The sequence below is a fragment of the Podarcis vaucheri genome (genome assembly GCF_965113315.1).
Source record: "Podarcis vaucheri genome assembly, chromosome: 1".
NCBI lineage: Eukaryota > Metazoa > Chordata > Lepidosauria > Squamata > Lacertidae > Podarcis > Podarcis vaucheri.
The window spans coordinates 15,474,503-15,494,540 of record NC_138759.1 but is presented as its reverse complement, the minus strand read 5'-3'; the positions used below and the strand labels follow the sequence as shown (position 1 = coordinate 15,494,540).

Here is a 20,038-nt window from a genome sequence, read left to right as displayed (position 1 = left end):
TGTTCTTTGTTATGGTGCCAAAACTGAGGAATATTATTGCTGCCTGGTGGAGATCTATCAGGCCCCTTCTCTTCTCGTGTCTCAGATGGGTTTTGAAAACCTATTTTAAAAGGTGTTCAGTGCTTTATGCTCTGCTTAAGTTTTGTTTTAGTCATGCTGAAATTACAGTTTTTAAAATTAGATTGTTTTTACATTTGCTATGTTGGTTGTTTTACATTTTGTTCTGAATTATTTGTGAACAAACAGTTATTTGATACATGATGCAAAAACTGAGTGTAAATGATAAAATCATGTGATGATATAAGCAGAGTATAAATGGTACAATTTTTTTATCATATCAAATTAATAATAATAATAATCATATGCTGCCTGCTCTCGATCAGGTTACACTCCCTCTGAAGTAGTGGGTTCGCAGCTTGGGGGTGCTTCAGGATCCTATGCTGTCACTTACGGGTCCGGTAGCCTCAGTGGTGCAGACTGCTTTCCATCAGCTTCCGCTGGTGGCCCAGTTGCACCCCTACCTGGAAAGGGATAGCCTAATCTCTGTTGTCTCTGCTCTGGTAACTTCTAGGTTAGATTACTGCAATGCAGTATACATAGGGCTGCCTCTGAAGACGGTTCAGAAACTTCAGCTGGTGCAGAATTTGGTGGCCAGGTTGCTCACAGGGGCAAGGTGGTTAGAGCATGTTGTTGTTTAGTCGTTTAGCCATGTCCGACTCTTCATGACCCCATGGACCAGAGCACGCCAGGCACTCCTGTCTTCCACTGCCTCCCGCAGCTTGGTCAAACTCATGTTGGTAGCTTTGAGAACACTGTCCAACCATCTCGTCTTCTGTCGTCCCCTTCTCCTTGTGCCCGCAATCTTTCCCAACATCAGGGTCTTTTCCAGGGAGTCTTCTCTTCTCATGAGTTGGCCAAAGTGTTGGAGCCTCAGCTTCAGGATTTGTCCTTCCAGTGAGCACTCAGGGCTGATTTCCTTCAGAATGGATGGGTTTGATCTTCTTGCCGTCCATGGGACTCTCAAGAGTCTCCTCCAGCACCATAATTCAAAAGCATCAATTCTTCGGCGATCAGCCTTCTTTCTGGTCCAGCTCTCACTTCCATACATCACTCCTGGGAAAACCATAGCTTTAACTATACGGACCTTTGTTGGCAAGGTGATGTCTCTGCTTTTTAAGATGCTTTCTAGGTTTGTCATTGCTTTTCTCCCAAGAAGCAAGCGTCTTTTAATTTCATGACTGCTGTCACCATCTGCAGTGATCATGGAGCCCAAGAAAGTAAAATCTCTCATTTCCTCCATTTCTTCCCCTTCTATTTGCCAGGAGGTGATGGAACCAGTGGCCATAATCTTAGTGTTTTTTTATGTTGAGCTTCAGACCATATTTTGCACTCTCCTCTTTCACCCTCATTAAAAGGTTCTTTAATTCCTCCTCACTTTCTGCCATCAAGGTTGTCATCTGCATATCTGAGGTTGTTGATATTTCTTCCGGCAATCGTAATTCCAGTTTGGGATTCACCCAGCCCAGCCTTTTCTCATGATGAATTCTGCATATAAGTTAAATAAGCAGGGAGACAGATGAAGTGATCAGGCACTCCCATTTCTTTAAGAACTTGCCATAGTTTGCTGTGGTCAACACAGTCAAAGGCTTTTGCATAGTCAATGAAGCAGAAGTAGATGTTTTTCTGGAACTCTCTAGCTTTCTCCATAATCCAGCGCATGCTTGCAATTTGGTCTCTGACTCCTCTGCCCCTTCTACATCCAGCTTGCACTTCAGGGAGTTCTTGGTCCACATCCTGCTTAAGCCTGCCTTGTAGAATTTTAAGCATAACCTTGCTAGCGTGTGAAATGAGTGCAATGAGTGTAGTTAGAGCATTCTTTGGCACTGCCCTTTTTTGGGATTGGGATGTAGACTGATCTTCTCCAATCCTCTGGCCACTGCTGAGTTTTCCAAACTTGCTGGCATGTTGAGCGTAGCACCTTAACAGCATCATCTTTTAAAATTTTAAATAGTTCAGCTGGAATATCATCACTTCCACTAGCCTTGTTATTAGCAGTGCTTTTAAGGCCCATTTGACTTCACTCTCCAGGATGTCTGGCTCAAGGTCAGCAACCACACTGCCTGGGGTGTATGAGACATCCATATCTTTCTGGTATAATTCCTCTGTGTATTCTTGCCACCTCTTCGTGATATCTTCTGTTTCTGTTAGGTCCTTACCACTTTTGTCCTTTATCATGGTATAATAAAGGTTTGAGCATATCACACCGATACTGGCCTGGCTGCCAATTAATTTCTGGGTTCAATTCAAAGTGCTGTTTTGACCTATAAAGCCTTAAATGGTTCAGGACCACAATACCTCAATGTCCGCCTCTCCCCAAATGAACTGACCCAGATCTTGTGATCATCATTGGAGGGTTCCTCTTTGTGTGCCTACCCCATGAGAGATTGGAGGGTGGCAAAATGAGAACGGGCCTTTTCTGCAGTGGCTATATATTTGTGGGATACTCTCCTGGTGCCTTCTCTCTCTCTCTTACACACACACACACACACACACACAGAGAGAGAGAGAGAGAGAGAAAGAAACATGGTACCAGGTGAAACATGCCTATTCAACTAGGCTTTGGGCTGATTAACATTCTGTATCCTTTTAAATGTGTGTGGGAGTCAGAGTTATTAGTTTGTTTTTGTTTTATTATGTATTCTTGTGTTCTCATTTTGGATTTTTGTTTGTGAACTGCTTGTGATTTTCGGATAAATGGCGGCATACAATTATTTATTTAGTAAGTAAACAGTAGAGCATAGAATCTCTGTAAGGGCTCATATTCACAAATGGTCTTATAAGTTGTTTGTATGCCAAAGTACACCAAATTCCCATTTCTACCACCACCCCAGTTTACACTGTTTTGATTATACCCATTTAAATCACATGAAGAGATTGAAATGCTGGCACAGAGTTGTATATTCCATGAGCATTATAGGTGTGTGGATGGAACCAGTGTAGTGTTATATCTAATTTCCATGCCATGTCACTATTGCAAAAGAGCTAAAATCATTCTGTAGAGATGCTGAAAGACAAGTCTGCAGGGTGAGTTGTCAGGGGCTACATCTAATATCACTGTCTGAGAATTTCCTGCCTTGGTTGTCTGATTCGGAATGAATCACTTACTGTGTACTGTGACTGTAGTCTTTTAGCATGTATTTTTAATTGGTTCCTCTGACTGGTTTCATTAATTAAAAGCCTTAGAAATAGAATGTGTGATGGTTGTGTGTCACTGATAAAAGCTTTTTAAAAATTCTTTCTGAAAGTAATAATATTTATCATATGTTTGTTCCTACAAATCATCAAGCAGTAAGGAAGCCCTCCCTGTCAAACAAGATTTTAATAAGATAATATTTTTCTTCCCTGGAAAAACACATGCTACTCTGTTGACTACTTGATTAAAATTTCAAAACTTGGCAGCTATGTTAATCTTGTAATTTGCATATATCATGTGTTCATGCACACACCAAATTCTTTTTTTCCAAATTCTTGTATGTTTTGTTTCCTCTCATAAACTGCTGCTGCTATTAAGGTTCTGTTGTTCACAGTTGGGTAATGTTGTCATTAGGGCCAGCCTAAAAGTCACAAAAATATGGCAAGCTTTTGAATTCTCCAGAACGTGAAAATCCAATTGTCACAGTCAGAAATAAATTAGTTATTACTTAAATGCTCAAAGATTTCACCATTCATATGTCTCAATTACAGGGGAGGTGTTTGACTATCTAGTTGCACATGGAAGAATGAAGGAAAAGGAAGCAAGAGCTAAATTTAGACAGGTATGTATGGGCTATTCTGTACTAGACTTTTAAATGTTTTAAGTTAATTAGCATTTTCCCCAGTCACTGATTGCTCTCCCTCCTGGAAGGAGTGTTGATGTTGGAAAATACTAGCAAAATTGGTCCAATCAGCAAATACTTTCACATTCATGCTGAAGCCACATTGGATTATCTATCACTACAGGGAAGTCGCACCTACATTATTCAGTGTGTGTATGAAAATGAAGCCCTTGACAATTTTATTGTGACACACACACACTTCCTGGGAAGTAAGTTGCACTGAAATCAATAAGGATAAACTCCAAGTAAAGGTGTTAAGATAGAGGTGCTAAGCTTTAGTCTCAATCTTGGTTTCGAGGGCAAGCACAAACCATAGTTTGCTGGCTAGTATGTAACAGCAGACTATGGTTTGCACAAAAGGAAGGAATTTAATCAGACTGTGTAAGGGTAGGTACATGAAAAGGAGGGTAATTCACATAGTTCCAAGCCATGGTTTGGTGTTATGTCTGAAGCCATTATTTTTTATAACAAGTTTGCAGTGGAATAAAGGGTCATGAATTGGAAACTGCTCAAAGAAAGCAAGTATTGGCTGCAGAACAGCTTGTCCTTGATTTGAGTTCCTCCTGTTTCAAACTGCAAGTCTGCTGTTCCTCTTTCTCATCCGCCCCCTGCTCCTATTCTCTGTTGTGATTCTCACTGTTCATCTTGCAAACCAATCTGCTGTGAAAGCGCAGAGGGAAAGTAGCTTAACTTTTGATCTATTACTCAGACAGTTGGAAGTAGAAGAGATACCTGTTACAGTTAGAAATGAACCTTTTCTTAAAGAGATTTGAGATTCTTGTGAGATTGGCTGTCTGGATGTTAACTTGCCTGTCTGTGTCATTATGTGTGTTCTGAACCCTGATGCTGAGAACAGGCTTCTGATTTGGTGAAATTTCTTGGTGAAATTTACCTTTCATTCTGTTTGTGTCTGGCGGCACTCTTATAATATCTTCAAGTTGCATAGCGGAGTTTTGGCATATGCATGGAAATGGGCAATAATTGAGTGCTGCGGGTAAGCAATAGGGCATGCCATGTTTTGAGTCAACAGTAAGAGCTGGAAAAATCTTAGGGATTTTTATAAGCATCACTTATAAGATGTCTATAACTTGTCGCATACTGTCTGACTGACTGTTAATCTTGTTTACCATACAGAGAAACCATAACAATCTGCTTGAAGGGTAACAGTAGCCTAAGTAAGTAATAGGCTTGCCTTCAATTGTCACTTTGACTCTTATCCTAAATGCACTTTTTTGAATAATTCTTATTGATTTCAGTAAGAGTTACCCACAATTAAGTGTGCTTAGGCTTGGAGCTTTTGGTAATTTTGTTACTCATAATGGGCATTATATTGACTATATAATTGCTTCCCAATTTTAGCAACTCCTACTAAAACCTATTATTGCAATACTGTTTGTCTGATATATGTCACTTTATATAATTGAGCCTGTTTTCTATCCAGATAGTATCTGCAGTGCAGTATTGCCACCAAAAGCATATTGTTCACAGAGATCTCAAGGTAAGAAGAGAAACACAAGATTTTGTATTTGAACATTATTAAATATTTTTATACTCTGTTTTGTTCCCAGATTAATACCAATTTTCCTTGTTCTTTACTGGAAAAGTAAAGGATGAATTTCTGTGATGAATTTTAACTACTAGTTGGCATGTGAAGAGTAAAATACCTACCATGTTAGTTACTGCAGGCTAGTATATTATTAAGGCTGAGGGTAATAGTTTGAGAAGTAGAAATGATTTATGGTAGTAAATAGACTCTGCTGTAAGTACAGATTTTGCTAGCTCAATTCTCACTTTCAGGTTTGCATGGGTCATGGTGAAAGAGAGAATTATTATTATTATTATTATTTATTAAATTTGTACACTGCCCTTCTTCTGAAGATCACAGGGCGGTTCACAACATAAAAATGCAAAATGAGAACACAAAATACATAATAAAAACAAAAATCAAATCAATAACCCTCTTGCCAGAAACACACTTAAAATGACATAGAATGACTCAGGACTGCAAGGCCCGCCTCTCTCCATATGAACCTACCCAGACCCTGAGATCACCCTCTGAGTCCCTTCTTTGTGTGCCTCCTCCATGAGAGGTCCGGAGAGTGGCAGCACGAGAACAGGCCTTCTCTGCAGTAGCTCCCGGCTTGTGGAATGCTCTCCCCAGGGAAGCTTGCCTGGCACCTTCATTACGTATCTTTAGGTGTCAGGCCAAAACCTTCTTCTCCCTGGCCTTTGGCTGATTGACTTCTAATGCCCTTTTAAAATGTGTTGTGGAAGGGGGGATTATTTGGTTGTCTTTTTAATTTTAATTTTGTATTTTGTATTTTATATTGTGAACCGCCCTGAGATGAACCCCCATTTCATGGGATTATGTTAGTTGCTTACTTCCCTTGGTTCACAGCTCCACCTTTTTTGGGGCTTGCACCCGTTCTTGGTGTATCACAAAATCCGTTTATTTGAATTAGTTTGAACCCACTTTTCATTAAAATGAATCCCAAGAACAGGTTGCAAGGAAAAGTCATAAAACACACCCAATGATACAAATCTAAAAACTAGTCAAAATTATCACAGATTGATCAGAATGAGGGAGGACAGGCGCTACTTCCAACCAATTTAACCAAATTCCCGATTGAATAGAATAGAATTGTTAAAAGGCACCCCAAATCCACCAGAACCTGCACTGATTAAATATGTGAGCGTAGCCTATTGTGGCTCCCCTTCCCTTTTTCAAAGGTTGCTTTTCAAAAGTTGCCTTGGCTGTTTCACTTAATCTCTCCCTGCCGAATGCCTCCATCACTTCTGTCTGCCCTACACATTTAGTTTCCTCCCCACTGCCAAACACCTTTGCCATCATGAACAGTAAACCCAATTTCCACAACTGGAGCAGGTTGAACTGTCCAAAACAATTTTGTATAACTCACTGTCAATTTTCTACTTAAAAAAAGAAAAAGAGCTCTGCTTACTATATTACAATAAACTGGGTTCCTTACTAAAGGGAAGGATCTGTTATAAACAAACATTTTTTTTTTTTTTTGTCTCTTCTGAAAAGCCGGCTGCACTTAATGTAAGTGAGCAAATCAGCAAACTCTTTAAGACACATGCTAGTATGCCCAACTATATGAATTGGATCTTGAAGGACTTAGACTAGAAGAAACTGTTCGTTTCCAGGGAGGGAAATCTCACGTCTTACTCTGTTGTTCCCCTCCAGGCTGAAAATCTGTTGCTTGATGCAGACATGAACATTAAAATAGCCGATTTTGGTTTTAGCAATGAGTTTACAGTTGGAAATAAACTGGACACATTTTGTGGCAGTCCTCCATATGCTGCTCCGGAACTCTTCCAAGGCAAGAAGTATGATGGACCTGAAGTAGATGTTTGGAGCTTAGGCGTCATTCTTTACACTCTTGTGAGCGGTTCTCTGCCTTTTGATGGGCAGAATCTAAAGGTACGCCCCTAATTTATGCTTAAAGGGTGGGAGGAGGATGGGGAGTTCCTGGACCGTCATTTTTTTATGGCAATACTTAATAGCACACCTGTAATTTCCTATTTGGTGTGTGTTTTGATTAAAGGAACTGAGAGAAAGAGTGCTGAGAGGGAAATACAGGATTCCATTCTACATGTCAACGGACTGTGAAAACCTACTGAAACGTTTCCTGGTGCTAAACCCAACTAAAAGAGGCACTCTTGAGGTAGTATTATCTTCCTCACCATTATAATATCGTTTCTCCCCTCCTGCTTCATTGAAAGGAATTTACACATTTTGAATTTTAAAATTGCTTGTGCATCCAGGTAATTTTGGCCTCGCTGTTGTTGTTTTAAATAAATTCTACGCCACTTTATACAGTAATTTCTAAGCAGTGTACAATTAGGGGTTTGCGAGGGACATAATAGGGATAGTTATGCCTTTTACAGATGAATTATTTCCTCTTGGTCCTCTCTAATGGTTTGCCCCAGTTGAAAGAACGGTACATTTTGGAATTGCAGGGAAATGGTGCATTAAGCATGGTGCATCATTCCAAGTGCATTAAGCCTCATCTGTGGTGGCCAGACAGTGACTTGCTCAAACCCACACACAAAAGCTACCTCGACATTGCCATTGGTCTAAATGGAAGTGTTCATAGCATCATCCCATTGTATTGTACTGAAGAAGCACGTCATGCTACTCTTCAGTTGGATAGAAGTCAGGATATTGTAATGACTCATGATCTCTTCTCTTGGGGCAGCTCAAGGCTGCTGTGATTGTTATGGAGGTGTGGTGCTCCACCTAGAGGGCGTTCTTCACATTAAGCAGAACTTGGAAGTCCCACTAGCTCTCTTTCATTAGACCTACCTAACGTTGGCAGATCATGAAACGTACGTCGGTGTCAGTACACACTTTATGAACTGACGTTTTGGCTACCAACCACATTCTGGGATTTCTGATGCTGCCTTTTGTTACCCAAATTATATATAAAGGTAAAGGGACCCCTGACCATTAGGTCCAGTCGTGACCAACTCTGGGGTTGCGGCGCTCATCTCGCTTTACTGGCTGAGGGAGCCGGCATACAGCTTCCGGGTCATGTGGCCAGCATGACCTAAGCTGCTTCTAGCGAACCAGAGCAGCGCACGGAAATGCCGTTTACCTTCCCGCCGGAGCGGTACCGATTTATCTTCTTGCACTTTGACGTGCTTTTGAACTGCTAGGTTGGCAGGAGCAGGGACCGAGCAACAGGAGCTCACCCTGTGCGGGGATTAGAACTGCCAACCTTCTGATCAGCACGCCCTAGGCTCTGTGGTTTAACCCACATACATATATTTATATTTGAGAAAATAAATTTTATTAATTAAAAGTATTTATATGCCCCCTTTGGGGGCCTAGTCAACCCATGGTGACTCCCATACAAAGCATCATATCAAGTGGTTGAATAAAAGCCATATCCTTTAAAGCTGGGTTATTAAGATGAAGAACAGTTTAGTATGGGCTGTTGACTGAATAATAGTTAATATTAAGTTAGTAATATTCAGTATTAGGTATAGAAACGCTTTAAACATGTTACTCCTTTTAGTGTGTGTGTTTTCTCATCTATGGCTTCTTTTGTTAAACATTTTTACATTTTCATTTTTTTGAGCATTTTTCCTAGTCCTGGTCCCAGTGGAGCACTCCCCTCCATCCTCATATGTCCCCTAGAGTTGTTTTTGCCCAGGCTGACAGCAAATAGGACGGCTTACACAGCACTTGTTATTCACTTAGTTATCCCTTTTAAAAAAACAAAAACATAAATTATCTTTTTGCATACTGCTCTTCATCAGAAAAAAACATCAGTTTTCAAAAGAATTTTTTAAAAAGGAAAAAAGGAAAAAAAGAAATGTGAAATGTTGTATTTAGTATTAAACTAAATTCTTGCTCTAATGCAAGAGCACTTCTGTGGCCTCTCCTGCCACCGTACACATGCGTCCTGTGTTGTTCCCAACTCTTCTCCGAGGGGGGGGGGCGTGGAGCAACCCCCAGAACAGATTTAGGCATGTGCAGAGGGAGCGGAGAACCTTCCGTTGCACAAGGTGAAATCTTTGCATTGATCACTGTAGCACTACATTTGAGTACAAACCCAATAAAAACAAAATGCAGTATATGAAACATCAAAGTCTGTAACACGGGATTCCACTCAATATCCATATGAATTCCACATCTGCCTGCACACCTGTTCCTCAGTCAACTTGCACATGCACACTGTCACCCAGGCACAGCACACAGACTTCACGGGGACCAGTCCTAACAATCTCTCAAGTACATATACAAGAAACCACACTAGGCCACTGACAACCTAACACTGTGAGGCTAAAACCAAACTTAATCCAGGACTCCACCAACCCCAATAAAACCTCGCACTTTTCACCCAAACACTCATCCACAATCAAGCTCTCTCCAGCCACCAGCTCCTACCCGTGAAGTAGTCAGAATTAACCTCTCTACCAGCTGTCCAACACAGTTATCCTGAACAGCATCGAGCATCACCATACTCAGTCAGCACAACCATAATATGAGAGAAATTATATTAGAGGGGTTTTAATAAACAACCCCCCCCCTTTGGTAGAGGCAGAGTAAATAAGGGGTGTAAAAGGTAGGTGTCTTTTTTATACAAGGTAGTTTATTTGCCTTCACTTAAGCAGCTCAAAAATCTTAAGCTTTGGCCTTGACTACAGATCTCTGTTACTGGTAATACTCATTCAAAACCTATCTTTGCAGCAAATTATGAAGGACAGATGGATCAATGCAGGGCATGAGGACGATGAACTTAAGCCTTTTGTTGAACCAGAGCTAGACATCTCGGACCAGAAGAGAATAGGTAAGCAGAAGATGGAAGATCACCAGCATACATACTTAATAATGACAAACGGTGTGGATTGTGGCTCAACACCTTATTGCTTGCTTAAATGCTCAAATTTAGATCTTGGTTAACGACGTCTCCCATAGCAAGGTGTTAAATTTGTTCCATTATTAAGTAGTAATTTTTTATGACTACTCAAGCTAGTAAAACATTTAAGAAAACTTTCAATTTATTCTAGACATTATGGTTGGAATGGGATATTCCCAAGAAGAAATACAAGAATCTCTTAGTAAAATGAAATATGATGAAATCACTGCTACATACTTGCTACTGGGGAGAAAATCATCAGAGGTGAGTAAAATGCTCAAACCATGGCTGAGAACTGGCTTGTACTTATGATAACCAATGCTCTATCATGTTGGGAATGAGTTGATAGCAAGCATTGAGCCTCACCTTCCCCTTTCTTCGTTCATCACAGATGCAAGGAGGAAGTTAGAAGTAGAAGCTTCTAATCTCCTTGCAGTTGCACTGGAGGATGAGAGGAGCAAGCACCTGAGATTTATTGTGGCCCACTCCCATCATAGTAAACCATGGTTTATTATTATGTCCACATTTGCCCACAGACCTAGATGTAAAGAAGAAACCTGGTTTGGTTCTTCAAGCATCTTGATATACATGAGGTAGCTTATTATTGACTCTTGCAGTCATCTTACCTCTCTCATCAAGCTGCCAGGTGCTTAATATTTTCCCATTCTTCTATTTTTGACCCAGGACCATTCTTAATGCTTCTGTTCTATTTTAAAACTGACCTAGAACCTAGTTGAACAAGAACTTCTCGCCTCTAGGTTTGGCAAGGTTAGGGCAACTCTTAGACTTGCACCATAAGTGTGGGTCCTCCAAATTTATGGAACTCCCATCAAGCATGTTGCTGGCAAACTGAAGATAATTGCAGTGTCTGTGGAAGGAAGTGTTCAGACTTCCAATAATACGTACAGTCTTGGGTCTGGAGTGACTGGAGATTCAGCAAGCTGCATTGTCAACTTAGATCAGAGGCAGTGAATATATTTAAAATATTTTTGCTCCATGTCTTAGCATAACTCTAGTGAGGTGCTTTACAGGCTTTCTCAAATTGTATTTACTTCAACTTACTGCTCTTGCATTCTTAGGTTTGAAGAGAGTTGTTGCCACAGGGTAACCACTATAGTAATATTTTAGTTAACGTGACTTGTAGACCTGTGAATAAGTGATGGCAATAAATGACACATGCTCCTTATTGGCATTCATGCTGTTATGGCCAGTTGAAAGTTACACATCATTTAAGTGAGTAGTGTGCATGACTTGCAATATTTTGTTAGTGGTGACTTGACTGCAAGACAAAGCACTCTGACAGATGGTTCTTTAGAAGCATCCTTTTATTGATTAAGTTTCAGCCAGTTAGAGAAAAATGCAGTACATCACACTTGATCTTAGCCAAAAGGCTTTCAGGCTAAAGCACTGCCACATACTTTGCCTTGTTCTTCAGTACAGTGAAAACATGGTCCCCAAGTTCTGAAAACCAACCTTATTTTTTAAACCTTTTTATTTTGTTTCTCTTGGTGAGTTAGCAAACTCTGAAGAATGTCAGGTTGACTAGGTCTATAGAGAGCTGCTTTCTTCTGAATGCCCCATTGCTGTCAACCCCTAAGTGCAGCATCTCTCCAGGGTGTCAAGGAAAGGAATTTCCTATCCATGCTCTTGAAATTCTTTAATGGGAGGTGCTAGGAGGTTAGCCTGAGACACCTGAGATGCACACAGTTCTCATCAGTGCTGCTATGATACTGCCCCCTATGCTTCATGGGCAGGGAATGGTCAGTTGCCTCCTGTTACGAGAAGTTTTAAAAGAATCTGTTTGCTCATGCCTTTAGCTTTTCCCTCTCATGTGTTGACTAATTTTCTCAGCTCATTCATCTTCCCATTCAAATCCTCAAAGCAGGTAACTTGGTTGTACTTTGCCCTGTAGACATAAGGAGTGTTGGATTTCAAGCTCCCTTTGTTATGTTTGGGGCCACAGAACTAACAATGCAAACTTTTCCCTTGTCTGCTTCTGTTCAGTTGGATGCCAGCGACTCAAGTTCCAGCAGCAACCTTTCGCTTGCAAAAGTCAGGCCAAGTAGTGATCTCAACAACAGTACTGGACAATCTCCCCATCACAAAGTGCAGAGAAGTATATCTTCCAGCCAGAAGCAGCGACGGTACAGTGACCATGGTGAGCGGCCTTCTCATTATTTGGGAACTCTTGCTGCAGAAAGACGATTGCAAGCTACCTTTTCAGAGAGTCTCTCTAAAACAGCCTTTCCCAAGCTTGAATGACCCATAATTGAGGAAGGCTTCTTGAAAAGCTAAAGAGAAGATTGTGTTGAGGATAAAGAGTTCAGCATATGCTGAACCATGAGACGTTTTAATTTGGGATTGAGAGACCAATTCTATGCTCCCAACTGCTGTTATTGCAGATCTTGGTAATGCTTTGAGATAACCAGTTTCAAACATTCTCGCTGTGTAAATTCTAAAGTGAGACAAAGGGTAGCCAGATACTTGGTGTGGTCCTGTTCTACTAAGTATTTTGGCTAGTGCATGTTAGTTATGCCACCGCCACTTGATCAAATACTCATGGCAAATTGAAAGGACAGTTGTTACAGAGAGTGATGGTTCTTTCAGAAGTTAAGCTATCAGTCCTCTCCCAATTGCCCATGTCATCTCTAGTTTCACTTCAGAGTTTTCCCCTGCCAGTAATGGCTATCAATGAAAATGTCTACATTGTATTTACAGAGATATTTCACAGAACTGTAAAGAGATGCTAGATATATATTTCAAATATCTAGGAGCTATCTTCAGATACTTCAGCAACTTCATATGTGGGACTTATCCAGATGTATTTGTATGGGATTTGACCCACCCAGAAATACTTAAACCCTTTCTCCCCTCACCCTCCCGCAAATTGAAGATCCCTAAAGACTGCCTAGCATCTCCAATTCTCACTAACTTTTTGAGTGTCCTGGTAAAAGGCAGACCCTATTACTTCTCATAGGTTTGGTTTCTGTTGGCGATACTGACCAAAAAACTTCTTTGGCAGGCAATAATTTATTCCAGAAGAAATTATTTTGTTCTGCCATGTGGATCAGTTTCATTGAGACCTTTAACTAGGTGGTTTCAGTATGTGTGGTTTTTTTTTACATGGAAGGCTCCCTCACCTTGATAGCAGCCTATCATTAATAAGTTACTTTTAGCCAGCTGCAGGAGGTTTTTCTGGAATGCTTAGCTTTGTATTGTACATTGGTGGCAAAGATGACACCCAAAATTTGTGGTAATCTACAAACTTACTTAAGGGATATTTTGTAAATCTTCCAAAAAATAAATAAATCAGAATGTGGAATGTCACAAATAAACATGTTAAATTATTCCTAAGTATGTAGTGTTAAAATACTCATTTTAGACTTTTCATTTCCCCCACATTGCTCAGTGCTTTCTGGCAAAAATATTTATATCACACAACTACAGGTTTGGTTGGCTCATGGGTTGCTTTTCCTTATCAGTTTAATCACGTGTGCTTGCTTTGCCAGTACACCGCCTGGTATTCCTAGTTGTTCTAGAGAAGACTTAATTAAGTATCTTGTGAAATTTCTTAGAAAAAGCACAAAAGCCCCTTCTTTCTATCCTACTGTGTTTGTCTTTGTTTTCTTTTTGACACTATTAGGTCAGCCTGTATTTAAAAGAACTTGGGGGACTGGGTGTTCAACAGTATTTCTTTGAATTTCCTCTCTCCTGAGCGGCTGTCATCTCTTCAACAAAGTCTACTAGTTATGCAGAGCAGCAACACACAGGCGTTTGCCTTGTATGACCTAGTAAAAGCAACCTTCTACTGAGCTGAATGCACTGCAAAGTTTAACTGCAACCTGAAAAGGGGCAGCTTTTTCTCATGGATTCTGGCTTGAAGTAGGCAAGCAAAAGTTTAAAGTTTCAGCTTTTTATGTTAGTGCAAAGATAAAAGCTAGCAACGTGGACCTGGGTGACGCTGTGGTCTAAACCACTAAGCCTAGGGCTTGCCGATCGGAAGGTCGGCGGTTCAAATCCCCGTGACGGGGTGAGCTCCCATTGCTTGGTCCCAGCTCTTGCCAACCTAGCAGTTCCCAGCGGGAAGGTAAACAGTGTTTCCGTGCGCTGCTCTGGTTTCGCCAGAAGCGGCTTAGTCATGCTGGCCACGTGACCCGGAAAAACTGTCTGCGGACAAACGTCAGCTCCCTCGGCCAGTAAAGCGAGATGAGCGCCGCAACCCCAGAGTTGTTTGCGACTGGACTTAAGTCCTTTACCTTTTTTAAAGGCTAGCAAAGAGAACCAGAACTAAAACAGCCATCAAATGTACTAAAACATCATACACAGAGACTCAAAATTAAATATTAAAAAGCCTGGGAGAACAAAAAAAAAATCTTAACTTGGCACCAGAAGCACAACAATGTTGGTGACACATGAACTTCTCTAGAAAGAGCATTGCATACCTACAGGGATTTCTCTCTTGTAGACACCCTCTGAGCTTCATGTAGAGGGGACCACATGATGAAGAGCCTCCATAGATCACCTTTGGGTATGGATAGGTACACCCAAGAGGAGGTGTTTCATTTGCTATAAGCCATATAGAACTTTATACTCAATACCAGTATCTTGAATTGGACATGGGAGCTAACTTGAAGCCAGTGCAGGTCAGAACAGACCAATGAGATGTGTTCATAACAACTGCTTTCCATTTAAAACTTGCTGCCTTACTTTGCACCAGCTGAAATTTCTGGACTTCCAGCCCTGTGTTCAGCTCACTACAGCAATCCGAACGCCAATCATGGATCATTGCAGCTAGGTTATCCAACTCCAGATAAGTTGGTAAAAGACACTCTGAGCCCTCAAGGCCACTTGAGCCTCTAATGAAAAATGATGGATTCAAGGGCACCCATGCCAGATCACTCAGAGGGAATATGACCTTTACTATAGCTTGACTCTCATGCATCTGGACAGCAGAACCACCTACTAATAGTGTCTCCAGCCATATTCAGGCATTCTTCTGAAAACATCAGAATTCCTCCTCGCGGGAGGGTTTCTATGTGTAATCAGTGATACATATTTTAAAACCCTCTTCAGACTTTGCACTACTTGTGCAAAGGCCTGAAGAGCAGCCCACGTTCTCTTTACTCTTTATACTGTCAACGTTGTATAAAACCGTATCTGTTAAACGCTTTTGATCATCACCACTGAGCTTCTTCATTATTCTTTTTCACGGGTGGATCAAGGACACGTACTGTTACTACTTTGCCTTAAGATATCTTGGAATCAAAACGTCTAATCCATTCTCTGTGTGTTTTTCAGCTGGTCCATCTGTTCCTCCAGTAGTGGCATATCCAAAAAGAAGTCAAACTAGCACTACAGACAGTGACCTCAAAGAAGAAGGTATCCAGTCTCGGAAATCCAGCAGCAGCACTGCTGGAGGAAGAGGAGTCGCTCCTGCCAGCCCTATGCTTGGGAATGCCAGCAATCCAAATAAGGCTGATATTCCTGAGCGTAAGAGAAGCTCTGCTGCACCCAATGTAAGTCATGGGATTCAAAAAAACCAAAACAAAACCATAAAGAGCTTGTTTGCATGCACATCTTTCTCTTAGTTATCTCTTAGGCTTAATGTATCAAGTAGTTTATGGCAATTTACAAGGTGTCCAACCGTCAACTGTTCATTGAGCATTTTGGAAGCGCTGCACAGTGGGCTTTGCAAAGTGCCTTTTGGCCTAGCCCCATCCTTACCTTCCTCGCACCTGATATCAGGTGTAGAACGAGTGGATGCACCTTGCCTGCACTGGCCTCGTGCTTGAAATGGAGAGGTCTGGCAGCTGAGATATTTTGCCCTCAGAATGGTATCTTGGGAGAGACTGGAATCAAGCTTCTAGCTTGCACACTCCCTTGCCTTCCGACCTCACCGTGGAGGGAAGTGAGCAATGTAATGGGAGGTCTCTCATTCGGATAGTTGTGGTCCCCCATTTCTCCCTGCAGTGGCGAGAGTTTGTGAACCATTCTGATTCCTGACCTTTGTATGTCCCTCGGAAAGGTCCAGGAGGGAAAGTAACACCCAGAGAAGTACAGTATGTTCTCCCAGAGGCTCCTGAGGACAGCCTTCCATGTGGGATGAGTCTTCTCTCTTACTGGATAGGCAGGGTCACATGCTCAAAGATCCTTGCTTGGGGGAGGAGCCATCCTCCGATCTCCAGTTTAGCCATGCCTTCCGTTGGGAAAGGAGAGTCCTGGATACTCAGCGCACACACATGTCCCTTTGTTTTCTTTTTCTGTGTTTTTTTCTGTGTTTTTTACCTTATTTTCCTTGCTTGGATTTATCGTTGAGATCTCAGCAGAAGCATCTGGAAAGTAACACCCAGAGAAGCACAGTATGTTTCTCTGAGTCTTTTCTGACTCAAACAGTCAACGCTATAAAGATATACGACAGCAAAAGTATTTTTCTTCCTTTTGAATCTGGCATAGTTTTGCGGATTGTAAATTCTGCAAGATGTCTGGGATCTTGATAAATTTAGTCAGGGGAAGTTGTTTAACAAGCCTTTGCTTGTGCCATATTGCAGGCAGTGGAAGATCCTATCATGCCTGAATTCCCACCCCCACCCCGGTCTAAAACAAATAAATTACTTTCTACCACCATATGCCCCATAGCAGTTTTTATCTACTTGCATTTTATATATATGTGTGTGTGTGTGTGTGTGTGTGTGTATGTACATACACGTGTGTCCACTACTATAGTTAATGGTGTATATCCGTTATATTTTCCTTTTCTGTTGTAGTACTAAATCTTCAAAGAACATGCACAGGATAATTGAGCATGCCCCATCTGTTTTTCTTTACACTTTTAATTAGCCAGCATTTTATCAAGGTGTTTTGCTTAGCCCTAGGACTTAAGACAGAGACAACAGCTTTTGCAAGATTTCCCTCGCCAGTGAATGCTAGACTCAGTTACCTCCTTTCTTCTTGCAGCATTCCTTGAAACTTAGAGTGGGGGGAGGGGGGATGGTAATGGAATTGCCTGTTGCGTTACTAGTCCTTATTGGGATTTACCCCACTCTTGATTCACCACACTATTCAGGAGGGAGAGAGATCAACCCTTTCAAGCTCTCCCTGTTCCCTCTAAAGCCTTTCTCCTGATCATATGCTTTGTCTGTTTTCAGTGCTTCTTAACACTTTTTAAAAACCATTCTGTTATCCACTAGCTCTTCTGTCATTCCTGGAAAATTGACCACCGGCTTGGGCATATCTCCACACTCTTTCTCTGTAAAGACAGAGGCAAAGTAATTATTTAACTTTCTTTGTGCTCCTGCCCCCAAACAAAATGTCATTTTTGAGTGGGCTTGTGGTTCTCTTCCTCTGTGCGTATGTGTACATATTTGAAAACGTTTTGTCCAACTCTTCTGCTGTATATCCTTTCTATTCTTTGTTTTAACTGTGCTTTCCTTCCAGCCTTACTTTTTTGTGTTAAGTTTTTGTTTTGTGTTGTTTTTTACTTCCCAGTGAACCTAATAATAATATTTAAGAGTTGTCCCTCGGCGTCTGTTAGCCTCTGAATTGTATTCTTATTTGGCACATAGTTTAGTTGAAAAATCCTTTATTTCGGAAGAACCATAAGATGTATATAAATAATGTGTATTTCCTTGAGTTCCAGTTTCCACATGAGTTGAGAGTTTATTCTAGTAAAAAGCTAAATTTGAACTGACCCTGTTCAAATTCGTAATAATACGTAGCAGTTGAAATATGAACACTGGAACATCTTACATTCACAAGTAAGATAACTTGGAGCCTAAGCATAATCAAATAAACCTGCTTTTTTCTAATAAGATCCTGGGTGACCCTTTCTTTTCTTTTTGGAAATGGACAAATGTGTTCTTTCTTTTTTAGAACAACACTGCACCTGGGGCCATGACGCGGCGAAATACATATGTTTGTAGTGAAAGAACAACCGCAGACAGACATTCAGTCATTCAAAATGGCAAAGAGAGCAGGTAAGGGTATTTTAGGGGGAAAGCTTTCCGTACTACAAAAGTCAGTTTTTCTCTTTATGGTACTTTTCAACAGACCTTCATCCTGCAGGATATCAAAGAGGTGCAGAGATAATAAAAGCAAGGCAGCTACATAAATGTTAACCTGCGTTGAATTTTTTTGGGGTGCCATTTAACACTGGGAGCATATATTCAACTGTTTTTCTTCTGCAAATAGTAAGCATGAACAAAAGCTAAAAGAGATGCGGTGAACCTTTGGCCCCTGAGATGTTTCTGAACTACAGTGCCCATCAGCTAGAGCATGCACCAGATAAGCTCACTGCTTGACCTTAGAATTACCTTGATAAATCCTAACTTGACGTCCCTGAAAATAAAATGCAAAATGCATGATCCAGCCAATGTGAAGCACTTTAAATTCAGCAGATGTCAATAGAGATTTACACTGCAACCCTATGCATGTCTATTCAGAAGTAGGTCCCGCTGAGCTGAATGGAACTTATTCCTGGGTAAGATTAAATTTGACTGGATTATGCTGATGATTGTTTGTGAAGTCTGCAGAATCTATATGTAATATTGGTATGCTTGCTTCTGTTCAAAGCTCCCACTTGAGCTTTCTTTTAATGTTGAGGCTTTTCCTGAAGCGGAAGGAAAGGAGGACAGCACCAAATATATATATAGTGGTACCTTGGGTTACGTATGCTTCAGGTTACAGACTCCGCTAACCCAGAAATATTACCTCAGGTTAAGAACTTTGCTTCAGGGTGAGAACAGAAATTGTGCAGCAGCGGCGCAGTAGCAGCAGGAGGCCCCATTAGCTAAAGTGGTGCTTCAGGTTAAGAACAGACCTCCGCAACGAATTAAGTACTTAATCCGAGGTACCACTGTAATTTTAGTTTTCAGCACTTGTCCATGCTGAGAGATTTCTCTCCTGGCTTACAAGTCCTAAAGTAGGGTAGAGATCTAGATTCAGTATCTACGAAAGCGAAAATTACTTCTATGGAAACGAGTCAAAGCATGGAAGATGCTGGAAGAAAATGGCATGTTTTATTTCTGAAAGCACTCGGGTGTGTATTTCAGCTGCATCCACTATTGGGAGAGGCAGTAATTCATTATTTGTGTCCAGAGTAAGAAATGCTTTTGTCTTCTAGAACAGCAACATACAATATGTCATGTGTGTTGTTGGCAACATGTGCTAAGTGCGTTGCTGCAATAAAACGGGAATTAAGACTAAGGGGTGGGGGTTTTTTGCCTCCAAAGAAGAAACACATGGGATATCTTCCACATTGCAGTAATTTTTTTAAGGACTAATTTATTTAATAGCTATTTTGGGTTTTTTTTTGCATTGAACCCAAAGAAACATCTGTGTGTATTGTGCGTGTGTGAATGCAGACACGCACACACTCTATGTGCTGCATTCTTAAATCCATGTTTCTTTGGCATCTCACACCCCACAATAAATTCCAGTTTAAACCATATTCACCTGCAAGTCTGGTAAATACTCACAGTACTTCTGCCCTGGAAACAAAGGGTTGTATCCAGTGGAGTCATCCCATTCACACAAAGATATCCATTTGCACAACAGAAATCCTGCATTAGATCTGATCTAAAGGGTTGGGGGGGGGGCTGAAAACACTTTGGAGGGGGGGGATTGTTTTCCACTGCACAAACAGATGAAGACAGGAGTGCCTGGGTGCACTGGTCCATTGGGGTCTCGAAGAGTCGGACACGACTAAACGACTAAACAAGCACAAACAGATGTCCTTGCGCAAATAGGGCAACTTTGTCAGAAACAGCACAAAATGCA

At 41.1% G+C, this 20,038-nt stretch overlaps 1 protein-coding gene across 8 annotated transcripts in view; it reads left to right on the top strand.

The window, feature by feature from the left end:
- MARK3 (microtubule affinity regulating kinase 3) overlaps positions 1–20,038 on the top strand; it is a 68,465-nt gene that overhangs the window by 32,489 nt on the left and 15,938 nt on the right. For all 8 annotated transcript variants that reach the window (XM_082217441.1, XM_082217437.1, XM_082217439.1 and 5 more), the window contains 9 exons: positions 3,745–3,815; positions 5,317–5,373; positions 7,081–7,317; positions 7,442–7,561; positions 10,096–10,195; positions 10,416–10,528; positions 12,269–12,422; positions 15,563–15,780; positions 18,134–18,237. In XM_082217441.1, the coding sequence (XP_082073567.1) occupies positions 3,745–3,815; positions 5,317–5,373; positions 7,081–7,317; positions 7,442–7,561; positions 10,096–10,195; positions 10,416–10,528; positions 12,269–12,422; positions 15,563–15,780; positions 18,134–18,237 (1,174 nt within the window). The remainder of the gene's footprint in view (positions 1–3,744; positions 3,816–5,316; positions 5,374–7,080; positions 7,318–7,441; positions 7,562–10,095; positions 10,196–10,415; positions 10,529–12,268; positions 12,423–15,562; positions 15,781–18,133; positions 18,238–20,038) is intronic.